The following is a 19106-nucleotide window of genomic DNA, read 5'->3' as shown; positions in this document are numbered from 1 at the left end:
GGGATTATGAGTCGGGGGCACAGGGAAGGAGGGGAACACTTGAGAAAGAGAACTTCCCTCCACTTTCGTTTTGGGGAGGATTCTGCTGTTCTATCTCCACCTTCATTACACTACTCACTGGGTAACAGTCGGTATACCTGGTAAATTTAACATTCCTTGAGGATCTTTTATGGTGTTTTTAGACACCATACATTGAGATTTGGTTTTAGCAGTAGCTCCTGGCAGAGTTAGGGATTAGAACAGATATTAAAGGAAATCTATAAGTAGCTTATCCATAAATTAGTTTGTTGGTGCTTACCTCTGTGTTTGTGTGGTATAGCTATTATCATAGGCCTCATAAATTGGTTCGTCGTATTCACCCCCATATCCATCATCATATCCCTATAATAAAACACAAATTTGTAATTTAGAAGGTCAGTAAGTTATAAATAGTATTAGCCTGAAACAGAATTTTTAGAATATTATATACCTAACAGGCAGCACATTACACACACACACACACACACACACACACACGCAAGAAACCTGAAAGAGTGTGTGTGGTATATATGCATGAATATATATATATGAATGAATAATTTCAGACCTGTTTTTATTTATCACCATAATGAAGTTTGTATTGTAAGAAAAAGGTGCTAATGAAACTCATTGTTTTTTCTGGAATTCAATATACAAATGCTTTTCTAAATATCTGCTAGTGAATAATAGCCACAGAAATGAACAAATGATTGCAAGGCTATATTGATCTCATTACCCCATTAAGAAGGTCATTATGGAGCATAAAACATACCATTCAGTTCTTTTTCAGAAAATGTGGTTTAACTTTAAGGAGAAAGCCACAGATAATAATTATAAATAACCGTTGTAATGAATGCCTTTTAACTTCCTTGAGCATTCATTCATTCATTCATCCATCCCTGCTTCGATCTCCTCTGCCACAGCAACTAGCAGTGTGCATGGAAACACAGTGAAGGCATGATAAAATGACCCTTTCAAAGCAGCTATTCACCAGCCAGGTGAGATCAGATAAAGGAGCTGCTTTAGCAGCAAATTACTGAACACGATTTGTACTTTCAGGGTTCAGCTCTGCCTAGACCTAGGGTTTCCCTCGAAGAGGAGTAAGGGGAGCAGGACCCTCCAGCAGATCTCTGCACAGGAGCAGCTGGTGGGGAGAAGTGGTGGCATGCACCTGGCCTCCCAGCAGCAGCAGCAGCTGCATTGCTACCACTTACAAGAAGGGAGAGGCAATGGGGAAGTTGGTGCTGTGTGGCTACGTCAGCGGGAGCAAGTGGGTTGGCTCCACCAGTGCACCTACACAGCACTGACCCAGTGGCGTAGCGTGGGTTGTCAGCACCCGGGGCAAGGCAAGTAATTTGCGCCCCCTAACCCGTGGATTTGCGCCCCCTAACCTGTGGATTTGCCCTAACCCCAGATGTTGCGCCCGGTGCGTCCGCCCCCCCTGCACCCCCCACGCTACGCCACTGCACTGACCTGCCTGCCATCTCACCCCTCTCAGTAAGTGGTAGCAGCAGCACGACTGGGAGATGAGCTGTGAGCTGCTGCCCCTCTCTACTGGGCATTCCTGGCTCCAGCCTCCTCATCCCAGAACTGGCAGCTTCTATCCGAGTTGCTTGTCTCTTGAGCTTCCTGTCACCAGGGTCACAGCAGCAGAGGGCATGGCAAGACAGATGGGAGTTTCAAGGTTGCCAGCAAAGTGCCAAGCTAGCTGCATGTGCGGCTGCCCAGGAGGGGAGAAAAGCCTGAATCAACAGCCTGGCTGATAGCCCAGAATAGGTGAACCTTCAGCTCCTATATAAGCTCTCAGTCTGAGCTGCTTCAACAACTTCCTTAGAGTTCCAAGTTTCACACTCCAGTGCAAAAATGGGAAAAATACCTAGATTTCAATGAAATGAGCACCAGATTTCAGAAGAGAATTCTGGTTGGGGGGGGGGTTGGATTGGTTCCAGAATTATCCCAGAAAAATATAAAAAATCATAAAAATGTCCTGAGCTAGTCTGAGGGGTTTGCCTTGAGCCATTTGGGATTGTTCACATGTGGAAATGAGACTTGGAGAAAAAAACACAGAAGAGATACTTTGTGAACCGCCCATTAGATAGAATGCAATTAAACACAGAGAGACTTTAATTTTTAACCATTGACTTTTTGGGTACCATTGTACAAGGATGAAATGTGCGGCATTTGAGAATACAAGATCATTTAGTGATATTTTGCAGAAAGCACTGGAAGAGAAGCACATTAAAAAGGTCAGGAAAATTAAACGCTTATTTCAAACAGCTCTGGAATGGTAAAATAACTTCCTATTAACTTTCCTATTGCAAGTGTCTACTTCTGCAAGTTGCTATGCTTTCATATGAGCATCACAGATGAGGTGCAGAAAAAAGTTCAATGTGGGAAAGCACCGAGAGTTCATGACAAAAAAAGTTTCTTGAAATTAAAGCCTGTATATTATTACTATATTACTACTACTAACTTTGCACTTTTATGCTAACAGATGCCAGCATTGCAAAATATAGCAACTGGCAAATGGGCATCATACAAAAGTGGGTTTCTTCCCCAGACTCTGCATTCCGCTCTACTTGCCTTCCTATTTTAACATTAAGAAATTCTAAAACAAATTTCAGAATTTAGATATACTGCATATTTTTTGACCCTGAAAGCACTTCTTGAGAAACTGGTTTCACTCCAAAAAATGAAACCTCATTGCAGATTGATTCTGCATTACTCCATAGTGTGTCCGTTTGAAAGCAGATTAAAGCAGATGTTGTCGGCAGTGGTACACCAAGATTGCAAGCACAATTTCCTCCTTCGTTCACCTGGGGAGGGAGGAGGCGGCAAGGGCAGCCTAACCAAGGGGAGGGTTATCAAATGTGTATCAAGTCACCACACACACCCGTGTGAATGTCAGGATCTAGATTTAATCTAAATTGAAAGCAGCATGTTTTATGAGCATATATGATTCCAGATTGAGAGGGCAAGGGGGAAAGTGCTATGAACGGGTTAGTATGCAGCCAAGATTTTGCACAATGTCTGATCAATACATGCCACTGCTCATACATATCAATAATATGAATTGGGAGGAAAGAGAAAGATGTGAACAAATGGAAAGAACTAAAACCTACAGCAAACTGTGTGTGCACAGCCAGTAGAACAAAATGCAGAAGTTAAAAACAGAATGGCAAACTATTAGCCCACAGTGTTACTCTGTGATTGAGAGCAAGTCATTCAGAAGCCCCAAATCCAAGGAGAAATCAAATGGGGACAGGGGGACGGGGATCACCTTTTCTAAAAGCAGCTATATAATGCATAATTTTGTGGTTTGGCTTATGCTGGGATGGCAAGAAAAACAACGTAACCTTCACACCATCCTAAAGGATATATACTCTTGCACAAAGCCACCTTCATTTGGGAGCCCACTGTAATGGAGTTGCATGAAGCTTTATTCACGTGATGTACAAAGGCTATAGATACATGTAGCTGTATCAGTAGATGGGTTTGGACATCTATAGCATCAGGGCCATGAGACTTAAACCTCCCACATTCCATTTTCATTTATGTTTCAGTCTTTCTAAACTGTACCATCTCAATATGGTATTTTCCAACCTTTAATGTTTGCAATAAATATGCCTTGATTTCCACTCAAGCCCCATGTAAATGAAAGGTGATTGCATATGAACAGTGTTTATTATGCTTGAGACTTTTTAAAAGTGTGTTTTCCTAACTAATGCTGGCAGAACTTGTCCCATTTATTCAGTGATGGTATTATTTTCCTTTGGGAATTGTACATGAACTCTAGTGACTATGCAGAGTAAATCAAGAATGCTTACTCCCTTCAGGTCAACCTGAACTCTGCAAGTTACTATCAATAAATTGTGGAGCAAGTAATAAGAAATAAAGATTATGAACCTGTAAGGTTGATATTTTAACACTTCCTCACTACACAGGCAACTAAAAATGAGAGGCTGTGGCTAGAAGCTGCTGCCCAGTCAGAATCAAGCCAGAATCCCATATCTGTATGTCTTACTGCATTTGTAATACTGACCAGTGCAGATGTAACACTGCCTCTCCTTTTCAGTTTAAGAGCTGACATTGGCTGTGTAAACACCAGGGTCCCCCCCCCCCCAGCCAGAACTCACCAGAAGTCAGTTCCAGCACCTCTCAGATGGGCACCATTGCCATTATAAGAGAACAAGGGAGGTGATCACAGTGAGTGCTGGCACCTCATTTTCTATAAAAATAGCACCGGTACGCACTATAACTTTAAAGCACATTTGAAGCACATCCTTTTCCTCAAAGGATTCTGAGAACTGTAGTTTACAGAGTTACAATTCCCAGCAACCCTTAACCCAGAATTCTTTGAGGGGGGAAATGTGGTTTATATATCCTTTAAAGCACTGGTTTTCAACCAGTGTGCCATGGCACCCTGGGATGCCTTGAATGATGGTCAGGGGTGCCACGGGCAACACTGGCCTCCGTCCCTCCCTCCCTTCTCTGATGGCCTCTCGTGTCTCTGCCTCCCAAAGGCTTGCAGAGCTGTTTATTGCAGCAGCCCTGGCAATAATGGTGCCTCAGTCTGGCAGGCACCTCTCTTTGGGGCAGGGGGAGGAGCTCAGAGCCCTTGGGCAGTGGCTGCCCAGAGGACTCCCAAGGAGAGGGGAGAGGAGAGGAAACTGAGGAAACTCTCCACAAGGGAGGGTGTTTGAAAAAGGGTGAGAAGCTGCCAGCTCTGCAGGCAGGGGGTAACATAACTGGGCTCCTGAGCCCTACGGGGTGCCGCAGAAAGAATGTAGTTGGTTAAGTGAGCTGTGGGGTCAAAAAGCTTGAAAACCTTTGCTTTAAAGGACTAGCATGCACACCACTGCACTTGGGAACCCACAGCCCTGTGATTAGGAGTTTCATGCTCAACCTACTGAGCTGTTCTGTTTGCCAATGCTACTGTGTTGTTATTGTCTGGAAGGGCTGTGGGGCGGGGGGAGGAACCCCACAACATATTTGGCATGAAAAGTTACGGGATTCCAGCTGGAAGTTAGAGGATATGCACTAATTGGAAAGGAAGCAATGTGCAACTGTCCCAAAACTTTTGCTGGTGCAAATAGTATTGAAAGTAGGATTGCATACGGCTTCTCCAACGGCATCATGAGTGCAAATAATCATGAATAAGCTATAAAGAGGACTCCTGCAGGGGAAACCACACTGTCCCCACCCCTTCTTCTGTGTGATGCCAATGAACCAGTAGCCACAAGGAGGCTGCTTGACATCGCTTTCGATAGAGGCTGCTGCACACAGTAGAGTGTTTATGGCAAAACAGCAGCTCACCACAAAACCTGTCAACTCAAACTGCAGTTAATTTGTCAATGTAACATGTTCTGTGATTGCTCCAGCACAGTAAGGGCCAATTCCAAAGTAACACAGATTTATATTTTGAAAGCTATTACATGAGAAACTGCCCATGGAGCTGTACAGGAGCGTAATTCCTCTGAATGGAATCATTAGCAGAAGCTTTGATTTCTGTCTGTTGTTGCAGAAAAGTTGAATGAATAACAATTTCCCATGTAATCGCTTAGAAATCAGATCACTGGTTTTGTTGAATTGGAATATAATTGCTGAGTAACAAATGTGACTTTCTGTATGGAAAAAAATAATAAAATATTATTACAAAAAAATAATAATCAAATCCCTTAATGCAAAGGTGGTTAACCTGTGGTATTCCAGCTGTTGATGGAATGCAATTCTCTGCTGCAGCCTGTGTGGCCAATGGTTAAGGATGATGGGGCTATAGTCCAACAACATCTAGAGGGCCATATAGGTTAGCCATCCCTGCCCTAATGCAAAACTAAGCTTTCCCCCAATAATTTCCTATTTAGTGTTTTATTGTTCTTTGATGAATACCATCTCTTCTTAGTTTTATTACTGCAGTTTTTTTGTTCTTTTTTAAGCTGTTCTCCATTCTGTCACACAGCTTTAGATCTTTAGCATCTCTCCAATATAATTCTCCATGAGGAATTCAGTTTGCTTTTTGGTGCAACGTCTTTGTACGTACGGAATGCTCCATTTACTCACTGGTGTGTCACCAACTCTGTTGTGTATATAAGAGGGTTCCTACTTCTCAGGCATCTTTGTATACCAGGTGTAGCCAATATGGTGACCTCCAAATGGTGCAAGACTACAACTCCTGCCGTTCTTGACCACTGGCCAGGCTGGCTGGGGCTGACGTGCCATGGACGGGTTGGGCACAGAAGAATGGTGGGAGGAACCAACTCTACCACCAAAAGAAGAAGGCTCAGAGCCTAGGGCACATTGGTGGGAACAATGATGTGTGGTCAGAGGGAGAAGACTGGGAGAAGGTATCAGATGCTGGAGAGGCAACAGGGCTAAGTGAGTTGGGAGAATTGGTGGCAGAGAGAAGTCCAGAAGCAGAACTGAAGCAGGCGAATGGGTGGAGGAAGACCAAGAGGCAGAGATGAGTCAAGCTGGTGAAGAGTCACAGGTGTCTCCCCCTCGTGCTGCTACAAGCTTCCTCTCAACCTTCTTTCACAGAACAAGATGAGAGCTGAAATGGGCAAAACAGTGGAAGGCTGCACACAGGTGCAGTCTTTGACTGCCTGGAAAAAGCCCTGGAGAAGAAGGGACTTGGATGGTTGTGGGGAGACAGGAACTTTCAGTCTTGGCAACTGATTCATGGGGTAAGACCTACTGGGGATGTGTTCATTAGGCATGGCACTCAGCCAAATCTGTGAAGCTCCTGTTTTTGCTAATAAAGAGTTAACTTCAACTTTGAACGGTGAGATTTACTGCCCGCTCCCTCTTTGACATGACATGAGTTGTAGTCCAGCAACAACTGGAGGGCACCATGTTGGCTATCCCTGTTTTACACGATGTGTCCAACTCAGCCAAAGCTAAGCACATTTTATGAGGGCTGCACTGAATATTCAGTGAATGTTATATTTGCTTTGAAATTAGCTTATTCAGTGCATCTGAAGTAATTACTGAAAAAATATCTCAATGAACATTTCCATTCTTTTAGTGTTGTCTGGCAGGTTTTTGTTCTATCCAGCTACTGTTGTTTCTCAGATCTTGTTCTCAGAAGACCTGCTGCTGCTTGCTTATCACACCTTTCTCCTTCCATGACATCATTATGTCAGCCACAACAATGTGACATCAGAATCACATGGTACTACTGTAACCAATCCATTCAGTAAGAACAAATGAAGCTAAGAAGTGGATCCTGTTCAATACAAGTGTAGAACATTTCTTTAAAAACTGCAGGTGCCATTCATGAAAATGGATACAAAACAAGGATACAGTACAAGTAATTCTGGCTAAGCCCTAAGTCAAGCAAGTTAAGCATGTGCTTAACACTCTTCCCTTAACTCACTGGAACATAAAAAAGGGTTTGATTGCATTATGTTAAATATTTTCCCAGTATTTACCCAGCTGCTTATCAGGATCCTCAGACATTGTACATTTAAGAATGCAGACCTGTTGTGCATTTCATCACTTGAAAAGTAATTCCCGTTTTTGACAGATGATCCCCAACCTCCCAGTCTTGTGAACCATATTATTCAGCCTTACTGGCATTATCTTGGCTCTCTTCATATATGGGATTTCATTCTGAGATAGTGTCGTTCCATCTCTAATATTTCTAAGCCTTTTAGCAACCTTTTCCACGTACACCCTGCAAGTGCCCTTTTATAGAGTGGCTGCCCTTTTAAAAGTCAGATATTCCTTCTTTTCCTGTCCTATTCTGCTACTAAGATTTAAAATTCCAGCTCCTTTATGATCAGTATTTCTTAGCATCTCAGCACTTTTCCTTTAAGTTAATTTCACTAAAATTAAAGATTGCCTCTCCTTTTATGGATCCCAGAATTAAATGTCCCAGAAAGCCATCATGATATCCAGACATTTCTTCTCTGTTCCATAATCTGTTACGTACTTCACAAAACCATTGTAAGACAAATGCAGGCAACCCACTATTACTTTGTGTATTTGCCATCAGACAGACATTGGTCAGGCCGCTCGCAATATATCTTTCACCTTAGTCATAAAGATCTTAATAAAGCTGTGTTCGATAGAACATATTTGTGACAATAATAGGATAGTTCTGGACTGTGCTGTGCATTTTATAAACTATATCTGCTACATATTTACATGTGATGTCAACATACCAATGAAAGTATACCAAACCTCTTATTTCTATGTGTCTAGGATTTCTTGTAAATGGGAACTTATTGGATCTGCCCCACCAGCCAAAACAGGTTCCTCATGCCTGGTCTACAAGGAGAGGAAAAGTCCCCAGCAGGTCCTATGTACATAGAGGCTGAAGCCAGATTTCTCAGCTACAGGCAACAGAGCTCGGAAAGCTTTGAGTCTTCAAGGAGAGCCCCTGAGATAATCTGTGAGTTACGATGATAGCAACTGGGTAATAGAATTGGTTGAACAAGCACTGATGACTACAACATAGTTTGCTACTCAATCCGCAAAATATTTCTTTTATATTGAAAATAAGTTTTCAGTAAATATATTTAGTTCAACGTTAAAATAAATATCCTGGTCTGACTTCTCTCATACCTATACAGTGGTACCTCAGATTACATATGCTTCAGGTTACAGACTCCGCTAACCCAGAAATAGTACCTCGGGTTAAGAACTTTGCTTCAGGATGAGAGCAGAAATCGTGCTCCGGCGGCGCAGTAACAGCGGGAGGCCCCATTAGCTAAAGTGGTGCTTCAGGTTAAGAACAGTTTCAGGTTAAGAACGGTACTCCGGAACGAATTAAGTACTTAACCTGAGGTACCACTGTAGTCTAACTCAGCTATTGTGTGTTCTAAGAGGAATAAGAGACACTACCAGAAAGGGTTGGTGGCAGTGGAAGATACAGAAGAAGGGTAGACAATGTGGTACACTCTGGATAGACAGATATAATGGGAAGTGTAGTACAACATCTGGATGGCACCATGCTGGCTACTCTGGAAAAAGAGCCTGGGAGACCAGGGTTCAAATTCCCACTCAGTCATGAAGCTCATTGGGTGTCATCAGGTCACTGTCACCATCTCTCAGTCTGACCTACTTCACATGGTTTCTGTGAGAATAAAATAAAGGATCTTTCAAACCATGTACACTACCTTGGAGGGGGAAAATGGGGATATAATTGCAGTGAATGCAATACTTAAATAAAAAAAGGTAATCAGTAGCACTCATCCACCCAGGGATAAACAGTGGTGTGAGGTTTTTTAAGGTATAGATATTTTACATTTTGGTATGGTGCAATCTTCCGCAAATAGGTAGTTGCGGGAATGATCCTGCATGTAAGGAAAGAAAGGTAGTGGAAAGAAAGCAAATTCCTCCCTATTTGGTGGGTAAATCAATAAGATGAATAGATATTTGATAGTCAGTGTCAGGAAGGTAGGGTTTTTCACAGGAGGTGAAATGATCTTTCACATTTGGTAGCAACTGGTGAGATTTAAAGACCTAACAGTCACAAAGTGAAGGCAGAACAATAGGACTGGAAAAGGAAATCAGCATAACAACCAAATGCACAAATAACGTCAAATAAATGAACATATAACAACACTTGAACCTTAAGCTATGATGCCAGAGTGGTGGGATGTTATGAAGGTTCAAAACCTGCACACTTACAGGTGAGGTTAGGAGCATAGAGTAATAAAATCATTCACAGGACAAAAGAATAAATGTAAGGTAAAAAGGTAAAGGACCCCTGGAGGGTTAGGTCCAGTCAAAGGAGGCTTTGGGGTGCAGCACCTATCTCGCTTTTCAGGCCGAGGGAGCCGGCATCTGTCCACAGACAGCTTTCTGGGTCACGGGGCCAGCATGACTAAATTGCTACTGGTGCACGGAGGACTATGACAAGTGCCAAAGCACATGGAAACACCATTTACCTTCCTGCCACAGGGTACCCATTTATCTACTAGCATGCTTTATCTACTAGCATGATTTGTTTTGAACTGCTAGGTTGGCAGAAGCTGGGACAGAGCAATGGGACTCACCCCATCAGACAGATTCGAACTGCTGACCTTTTGATCAGCAAGCCCAAGAGGCTGGGTGGTTTAGACCACAGCGCCACTCGCATCCCTGAATAAATGTAGCACCACTGGTGCTACCAGTGGAATAAAAGAATAGCTTCATCATGCCCAACCTTCCTGTAATGGGCTTAGGATAGCACATATGGTTCTTCTCAACTTCCTGCTTTATCTTCACAACAACCCTTTGAAGTAGTTGAGGCTGAGAAAGGGTCTGGCCCATGGTCACCCAGTAAGCTACATAAAGGTAAAGGGACCCATGACCATTAGGTCCAGTCGTGACCAACTATGGGGTTGCAGCACTCATCTTGCTTTATTGGCCGAGGGAGCCGGCGTACAGCTTCCGGGTCATGTGGCCAGCATGACTAAGCCGCTTCTGGCGAGCCAGAGCAGTGCACGGAAACACCGTTTACCTTCCCGCCGGAGCAGTACCTATTTATCTACTTGCACTTTGACGTGCTTTTGAACTGCTAGGTTGGTAGAGCAGGGACCGAGCAACGGGAGCTCACCCCGTCGCGGGGATTCGAACCGCCGACCTTCTGATCGGCAAGTCCTAGGCTCTGTGGTTTAACCCACAGCGCCACCCAGCTACATAACTGGGTGCAAAAGCAGAGAGCTAACAAGGCCGACCACATTCTTTGCAGTCCAATTAAATGCACTTTAAAAATGTCTACTCTCCTATCTATATTTCGGAAGAAAAAGGAATATGCACAACATATATATTGGAACAGACATAGACATGTGATAATTAGAAAAGATATTTTAGGTGTGATAGATTGTTCTATATTAAGCTATGGCCAAGCATTAGGCCTAGTACAGAACTTTTGTCTTGGCTTTAAAAGATATGCATGAGTAATGAGTCTAGAGACAAAGATTTTTCATTCTTTTACAGAAGCTATTGCCAAAAGGTCATGTATAATTAAAAGTTACACATGGAGGGGGTGGGAAAGACTTGTGGCTGGGACTGAAATGGAGTGCCAATCAAACGGATGCAAAAAGGTAGCAATTTGATTAATGAAATAAAATCAATATAGGTAATGGTTATTACCTATAATTTAAGTATTTTAATTAAAGACCCATAGCAATTCAAGATAAAAATAATAATTACATCTATTCTGATGCCTCTGGAAGGCGAGATGGTTTCCTTCAGACTCTTTCCCATTGCTATTTTTAAGCTTAGCTGCAAAATCTACATCCATTTTCATCATTTTAAGCATTTGCATCCTGCTCTTTCAACTGAAAAGGCTTGCCAATTATTTATTCTTCTTCTTCTGGGAGACTGCATCCTAGGGCATGGTTCAGCAGATGCTAAGCACTTTTAAGTTTCCCCGACTTCCAAGCTTTTGCTCCCATTGCTGCTCTGTTCCACCCCCAGCCTATCAGTGTGCAACTGGGAGGGAGGGATTGAGTTTGACCACAGTCGACCAGAGCGAACACCCCTTCTTGCTAATCCTCCATTTGGAGAGATAGGGGCAGGGCCTACATGTCTACAAAATCAATCAGCAACCAAGCCATTTCCATAGGTGTGCAGTTAGGGTAAAGGTAAAGGGCAAAGGCACCCCTGACCATTAGGTCCAGTCATGACCGACTCTGGGGTTGTGGCGCTCATCTCGCTTTACTGGCTGAGGGAGCCAGCATAGAGCTTCCGGGTCATGTGGCCAGCATGACTAAGCCGCTTCTGGTGAACCAGAGCAGCACACGGAAACACCGTTTACCTTCCCACCGGAGCGGTACCTATTTATCTACTTGCACTTTGATGTGCTTTCGAACTGCTAGGTTGGCAGGAGCAGGGACCAAGCAACGGGAGCTCACCCCGTCACGAGGATTCGAACCGCCGACCTTCTGATCGGCAAGCCCTAGGCTCTGTGGTTTAATCCACAGCGCCACCCGCGTCCCTGCAGTTAGGGTAGTGATGGCCTAAACAGGCTGATGATTCAATCCTGCACTGACTCCTGCACTGCAGGCGGTTGGACTAGATGATCCTCGATTCTACAAGGACTCTTTTAATGTTTCTTATACTCTCACCAGTATTTAGGCCATCAGCTGTTTCTAGCAAGCATACACAGTGCCAGAGGAGTGCATTGTGTATTTCTTCAACAGAATTTTAAAAGCTTTTGCCTCCACTTTGCCTGTCTCTGTTATCATGGAAACATGTGTACCTTGAAAGCAAGACAAACTGTATAGAAAAAATAATGAGTTGGTCGTCTTGTATGAAGCAGATTTCTCGCATCCTGGCGTTTATGTAGCAGAAGAGTGGATACTTCTAACGTGTTCCTATCTTGCTCTTGTGTAATTGCTGGGCTTTTATTCCTTTAAGATATCCATGCTGCATGGCTGCAGATAATTTTGAGGCTGTTGATGACAATGCTGTCTACAACGGATAGGCACTGGAAAGGGATGTTCATCATAATTCAAATCTTTGGTGAGACATCCTTTGTAGTTCTCCTTTTCAACAGTGGTATTAAATAAATAGTGTCAAATGTGACAGTCTGAAAACCTTTTGAAAACTAACAGTATTTTCTTTCCCTTTTTATCAAAAAAAAGGAAAAGCAGGACTTCACAATAGGTGCTGAAGTACAACACAGCATGCAGGGCTGATTTTATTTTTATTGATGTGCTTGTGATCTCTTTCAGCATAATCACATTGGAGTGTACCCACTATCGCTTTTGCAAGAGACCCGACCTGGGCCTGGTTTTCTTTAACTGCCTACTCACCTTTAAAGGTATGCAAGTGCATGTATTGTGTGTGTATGTGTGTGTGTGTGTGTGAGAGAGAGAGAGAGAGAGAGAGAGAGAAAGACAGAGGGAGAGAAACAACAACAACCCAGAGAGATAGATATGTCAGTGCTATTGGGCACACAATCTATCCTCTCGCATCCTCAGACCATAAATGTTTAAACAATTAATATATACATGCACAGTAGACACAGAAAAGAATGGCTAAACACATAGGCAGTTACCAGGAGAGCAGAGTATTATTGTATCATGCTCACTAGCAGACCTTTATATGTGCAACAGAGAAGCATTTTGCTGCAGAGATGGTGAGCGATAACGTTTAAAGAGGGCAACACAATGAATTATTGCAGAGAATGGAAGGGCAGTGTCCTCCTTTTATATCTCTATGCTCTCTGTTTCCTCTAAGCAGTGATGTTATGCATGTTCTTGAACTCAAATAACCTGGATAGTCCTGGACAGAGATACAGGTGGTGTGTGTGCAGACTCAGCAGACTTCATGTGTTGCTTACATGCACAACATGGTCTGCACCGAGGTTGAAAAATGAGCAAGATAGGGTTGCCCAAGAGTTTTTATCAAAAGCATTTTAACCCCACCTTTCTTCACATACTTAACGGTGGCTAACAGAAGACAAGACCAAGAGGATAATGCAACACCACCTCAGGAAGAAAACAAAATAGAGAAAAAACTGTCCAATTTAAATGCTTTCCAGCAGAGTTTAAACACTAAAGTTTAAAAACTACAGAAGGACTAAATAGGAAGGGGCTATCCTAGTCCCTGCCTGATCTATCTCCTAGCAAGCCAAGAGTGTGTGTTGCTTGTCAGTTTTCTTGTCCAGTAAGAGATCTACCTGCAGGAAAGAGTGTGTACTGTTTAGTGTGTTGGGGTTGGACTGCTGGCTAAATGAGTGTAGTCTAGAGCCTACCTTACTATAACAACAGGCTATAGGTAGAGATGGCATCCCAAAGGGGTTAACCTGCCCTCCTTGGTCAGTCAGGGTATAGAATTGCAGGCCAGGTACTGTCAGAAAAAGGCCCATGACCCTCACCCAGGGGGAAAGCCTGGTTCATGGGAAGTTTGGTTTGTTGCGGTTCCCCCTGAGGGAGATGCATGGAGAGGAGTGTAGTTGTGGACTTACCATCTTTCTCTTGACATGTGAGATGTGCATACTACTAGGCCTTAAATTGACTTTCTGTGGTCTAATCTCACAGTTGTATGTAGTGATGGATGACGGTCCTCAAATATGTCTGGGAGGGCAGGTAGCAGGGACTTGTGAAAATACTGCCCCAGTCTCATTGGTTATGGGCAGAGGGAACTCTAGATTCAGATTGGAGGGGATGACTGCCATCTGGGGTGGAAGCCTAGATGTTTGGTCTCTGTTCCTAATTCCAGTCCTCTCACCCATCAAGAAGGTACTGGTAGCATATCCACTGAGTTCTCTGGTTTGGTGGTGGTGTTGCTGACTGCCAGTCCATAATAAGCCCATGCTCATCCATGATTTTATTGTGCATGGAGGGGCTGACTCTTGGCTGTGCTGTATAGAGCTCATGAGAGTCGCAGTGTAACAATATCTGGAAGATCTCATGTTCCTCACCTCTTTTCTATATCTTGCAGCATAAGTCAGTCAGGGCATCTATTACATTTCTCCTTCTAATTGGTAATTGCATGTGATTGGAATGTATTCAAATTTGTCAGTTAGCTGGTTTAAGCAAATGCATGCTTCAGGGCAAAAGTAGCTGTGTTTAGACCAATTATTTAGTGCAATAAATGCAATTTCTCCAGGAAGAAATATGTAGCAAATAATTAGGGAACTTATTTGAGAAGTTCAAAAATTGTTATATTTTGGGGGGGAGAAATCCCCCTTTTTATTTATTTAGACAGAACAACACAATTTTGCGACATAAAGCTCTCATAAACAATGATTTTTTAAAATGTCATTTTGAGTGAGTATGGTGAGTAATATGGTAAATCAATGGTGAAAGCTGATTATTGAAAATACAACTGTTGTATTAAATCACTGGGAAAGGAGGGGCATGCTTAATTTTATACCAAAGCAGGGATGGCTAGTTGCAGTGGCACGGTGCAGGGCACAAAGCAATAAGGGCAGATAAGCACAAAGCAATAAGGGATGCAACAGGACTTTTTTTACTGTAGGAATGAATGAATGAATTGGTGTGAAGATATTTAAGATACTTAAAATATCTCAGATCTAGATAGAACGAAGGTGCCCTTCATACTGTAAGAAGCTGTAGAAAAATACCTGTCCTAGGAGTCCATACTGTATCATTGCCATAACATTTAAAGAACTGCAGCCACATGAACCAATCCCAAAGCACCTGGGAATCAGCAGCAACTGAAATTGGCAGCAGGTGGGGAGTAGGGAGGCACACATTTCTAAATAGGGACATGATGATAAGTCTCTGTCTGGGATTTGTTTCAGGTTAAAAAGGGCGACGGAGGAAGATCTTTCAGACATGCAACAAAATCCTAAAGACGTTTCCTCAAAAGAAAATTCCATGGGATTTAGTAGGGCATGAGTAGGCACACAGAGGATTATGCTGGTAATAGGAACTCTGCTTTGTGTTATAACAAAATTATTATGCTGGAGCAAAAAACAATATATGTCTTTTCTTTGTTGGACCAGGACATCCAGATTTCTTGTAAGGCAGATTTTTTTGCAGCAGTTTTTAAATTTGCTTTTATTTCCAGTTATGCAGTTACACTATGACATAGCAAGCCAGCTAGATAGATAAGGCTTCACTTAACTTTCCATAGTTTCTATTTAGAGGTTTTTAAAAAAGATACTGCAAAGGAATATAAATATTTTCATGGAATATAAGAACTAACAACTTTCTTTAAAAAATGGCTACTTTTCCCCTGGAGACACAACCTTGCCTGGAAATTGACCTCTTTCACCCAAAGCAAGAAGCACACCTACCCTTAGACCAACAAACCAGAACTAAAAAACAAAAAAGCAGTTTGATTTAATGTTCCTTTTTTTTTTTTTTTGCCAATTCCTCCCCATGTTTGCTGCTCCTTTGACAACGTTTCACACACACACAACATGTACACACCTTTTGTCTATCTGGATTCACTACACAGATGGCACCAACTAACAGTAGCACGATGCAACTAATAGTAGCATCAGGATGCCATGCAGCCAGATTTGGCTGTGTGACAACTTTGCTGAGGGATCGGTAAGGAAAGAAAATAAGAATAAAAGCAGTCTATGTGCATGAGCAGGAAGACACACACACACACACACACACACACACACACACGTGCCAAAAATAGTCAAAACAGCATGGAGCATTTTCAACACTGCTGAAAATATATGTGAAAATCTGATAGTAGTTCAATCTAGAAATAACCTGTTGCAAAGTCTGTTTCATGACTTTCTTATTTGGTAAAAGGTTGCAGAATAATTGCTTTGAATTGGGCTGTATTCAGCGTAGTGCTAAGAGGAACATCCCATCACCACAAGGATATCTCTTTGTGTAATGCAACATTTTCTCCCCTCTGCAACTCCTAAATTTGTTCTGGGGGTTACCCCACCCCTCTGGAGAGTTTGGATTTGATATCGCGCTTTATCACTACCCGAAGGAGTCTCAAAGCAGCTAACATTCTCCTTTCTCTTCCTCCCCCACAACAAACACTCTGTGAGGTGAGTGAGGCTGAGAGATTTCAAAGAAGTGTGACTGGCCCAAGGTCACCCAGCAGCTGCATGTGGAGGAGTGGAGACGCGAATCCGGTTCACCAGATTACAAGTCTACCACCACACTGGCTCTCCACAGCAGTTTTTGGAATAGTATGGGGCATGCACAGTGGGCAGAGAAAGGAGTAAATCCTATTGGGCTAGCACAACTATTTAGTTGAATATCGCTCCATTGTTTATATATGGAATTATTTGATTTTATGGGAAGCAATTCATAAATATATCTATGTCTTAAAGCACCTCAAAACCTCGTCACATTCCATAGCTGCCATCTTTTACGATGGAGCCGGCCAAAGCAAAAGTAAATACTGAATCATTTTTACTGTAATGGTTGCTTTTCTTTTTTTACCATGACTTTTAACAGAAGTTTTTGTTTTTAAAGTCTGGAAATATAATGGTTAGAGTTATGCTAGTTCAACTGGAGAGAGAGAGAACCATTTGTGGGAGAAATCTGATCATAAAGGTTTTTACACTAAACATCATTTTGTTTCTTTTTTTTACACAGTTCCTTTTCCAAAACTTGCAATAATTCCCCCGTCATACACTTGTCCTTGGCACTGATTTGCTCCTTGGCATTTTTGTTATTCTCAAATCATTAATTTGGGGAAAACCAAGACACTTAGTGACTGCAGACTTCTCATCTAAAGCCGCAATTTAACATTCTCATTTTTCAGTGCATTGTTCAAGCAGAGATTTTCCATATTGGATATGGCCCACAGGGGCTTAATAAATTAACTCAGATTTCAAGCTGTAAGCCTTTGGGAATGAATAGAGGAAGAGTTAGTATTATCAAAAGGAGACTAAAAGGGACACACACAACCTCTCAAAGTAATCCTGAAGAATGCTACATTTGTAAGTCCAGTTAGAAGAATGACGGAGGGAAATAAACTCCTAAGCACTATTACCCATAAAAAGCAGCAACAACAGGTTCACAAAAGAGTAGGAAGGTAGGAAGGTGTATTCAACCCCAGCTCCGTATCTGTACATCACACATCCACACTTTAGGGACAGGTGCAACTGGTGCGGGGCTACACTGTGACCCTCTTCACATGAGCATTGGTGCAGCTTGCATGGTTTCTGAACAATCTGATCCACTTTCTTGCCCTGGCTAATGGTCATTTTGCATGCAAATACATCACTTGAAATGTGCCTTCCAAGGGTAGTTTGAGTTTTACCTTTTTAAAAGTCGGCCTATTGAGGATATCTGTATGCGCTGTATTCATGTGAGCAATGCATGCTTAGTTCACGAACCAACCCTTGTGCAGAGGTCATGAATTTTTAATTCACCCCAAGATTCGTGATTTGTTTTTTTTTTAAGGAACGACAGCAACAACAAAAAGTGAAAGCAGCTTACCGTAACAAAAATGAAAATTTGGCAGCTGTTTAATCTGAACATTTTAAGAGGTATATTAATTTTTTATTCCACTAAAGATGTCAAAACATCCCCAACATTTAAAAACAAAGGAACAAAAAAAATGGTGTGTATTAGAAACACCAAACAGGAACATTCCCAGCTGTCAGCTTTTGTTAGCGACAATAGTTTCAAAGCACGCTGTGGCTTCTTTCCTATAAGATCTGCCAGAAGATGTACAGCTCATCATTATATGTAGTCACTGTTATGGCACAGGTCAAACTGCCAGGGCCGGCCCTACCAGTAGGTAGCTGAATTTTTGTACTATAAAATGGTAGCCTATTGTTATTTTTGTTGTTGTTGTTGTTGTTGTTGTGTTTTTACTTATAGGGAAGGATGGTTATGTAATTTTCTACTTTAGGTGCCAGAATAACTTCCAACGGTCTTTAACAAGCACCCATTGCTAATTAAAGTAAAGGGAGGAAAAAACACATAGGCTCATGAGTGTTTTCCCAGGGTGAAGCTTATGTTAAAATTGGTGTCTTGGCTATACAAAACTAGGTGTCCCATTTGCCCCACAATTGGTAGAGTGCAGTAGTAGAAAGCACTCACACTGGCTTGCTGGATGAGAATACAGGCTGTTTCAGCAACCATCTAATTAACAGTCCTGAGACCAAGCAGCATATCACATCATGAAGTTTTATATATGCAGTTATGCTGCTCTGAGGTTATTACACTGGTTATAAAATAATACAATAGGTCAAAATAGTTGTCCCTGTGCATCCAGCAATCTTCCCCCAAGCTACTCATCTGAATAATTCCCACAGATGATGTATTTTGGTAGAAAGGAAAAATATGGTTAACAAACAGGAGAAAAAAACCTTACAACTGTGCTGTCCTATGCAGAGCATTGTGTGCTGCTATCAGTTTAACCTCTTATACTTTGCAAATTCCCAGAAGCACTTGGCGCATTGCTGATGAGTTATGACTTTCTAAAGGTCTAGGTGCTTCTGAGTAATAGTGACATCTTTAAGAGGTCTACTGTCCAGCTACTGCAAAATATATTTTGTGGTGAAGGAGACAATTAAACTCCAATTTACAATGGCTAATATATTGCTGCAGCTGCACCACTTTGTTCCTGTACTAGGAATATTCACAGTGGCCTTATGGCATTGAAGTGGAACAGCCCAGTTCTTGATTTTTTATAGTGGTAGCATTCATACAATTACTGGCGCTCCACACCTGTAAAGA

The 19106-nt window shown here is 42.2% G+C and overlaps 1 protein-coding gene and 1 long non-coding RNA gene across 10 annotated transcripts in view; one reads left to right on the top strand and one right to left on the bottom strand.

Moving 5' to 3' along the window:
* Positions 1-12774, top strand: part of LOC114593847 (uncharacterized) — a 196991-nt gene extending 184217 nt beyond the window's left edge. For both annotated transcript variants that reach the window (XR_013392349.1, XR_013392348.1), the window contains one exon: positions 12690-12774. This is a non-coding gene — a long non-coding RNA (uncharacterized LOC114593847). The remainder of the gene's footprint in view (positions 1-12689) is intronic.
* KHDRBS2 (KH RNA binding domain containing, signal transduction associated 2) overlaps positions 1-19106 on the bottom strand; it is a 347577-nt gene that overhangs the window by 49127 nt on the left and 279344 nt on the right. For all 8 annotated transcript variants that reach the window (XR_003705800.2, XR_013392343.1, XR_013392344.1 and 5 more), the window contains exon 7: positions 299-381. Coding sequence is in view for 1 of the 8 variants with exons in the window: in XM_077926281.1 (XP_077782407.1) it covers positions 299-381 (83 nt within the window). In the remaining 7 variants the exon portion in view is untranslated. The remainder of the gene's footprint in view (positions 1-298; positions 382-19106) is intronic.

The sequence above is a fragment of the Podarcis muralis genome, chromosome 3 (assembly GCF_964188315.1).
Source record: "Podarcis muralis chromosome 3, rPodMur119.hap1.1, whole genome shotgun sequence".
Classification (NCBI taxonomy): domain Eukaryota; kingdom Metazoa; phylum Chordata; class Lepidosauria; order Squamata; family Lacertidae; genus Podarcis; species Podarcis muralis.
This window is presented reverse-complemented; position numbering and strand designations above follow the sequence as displayed.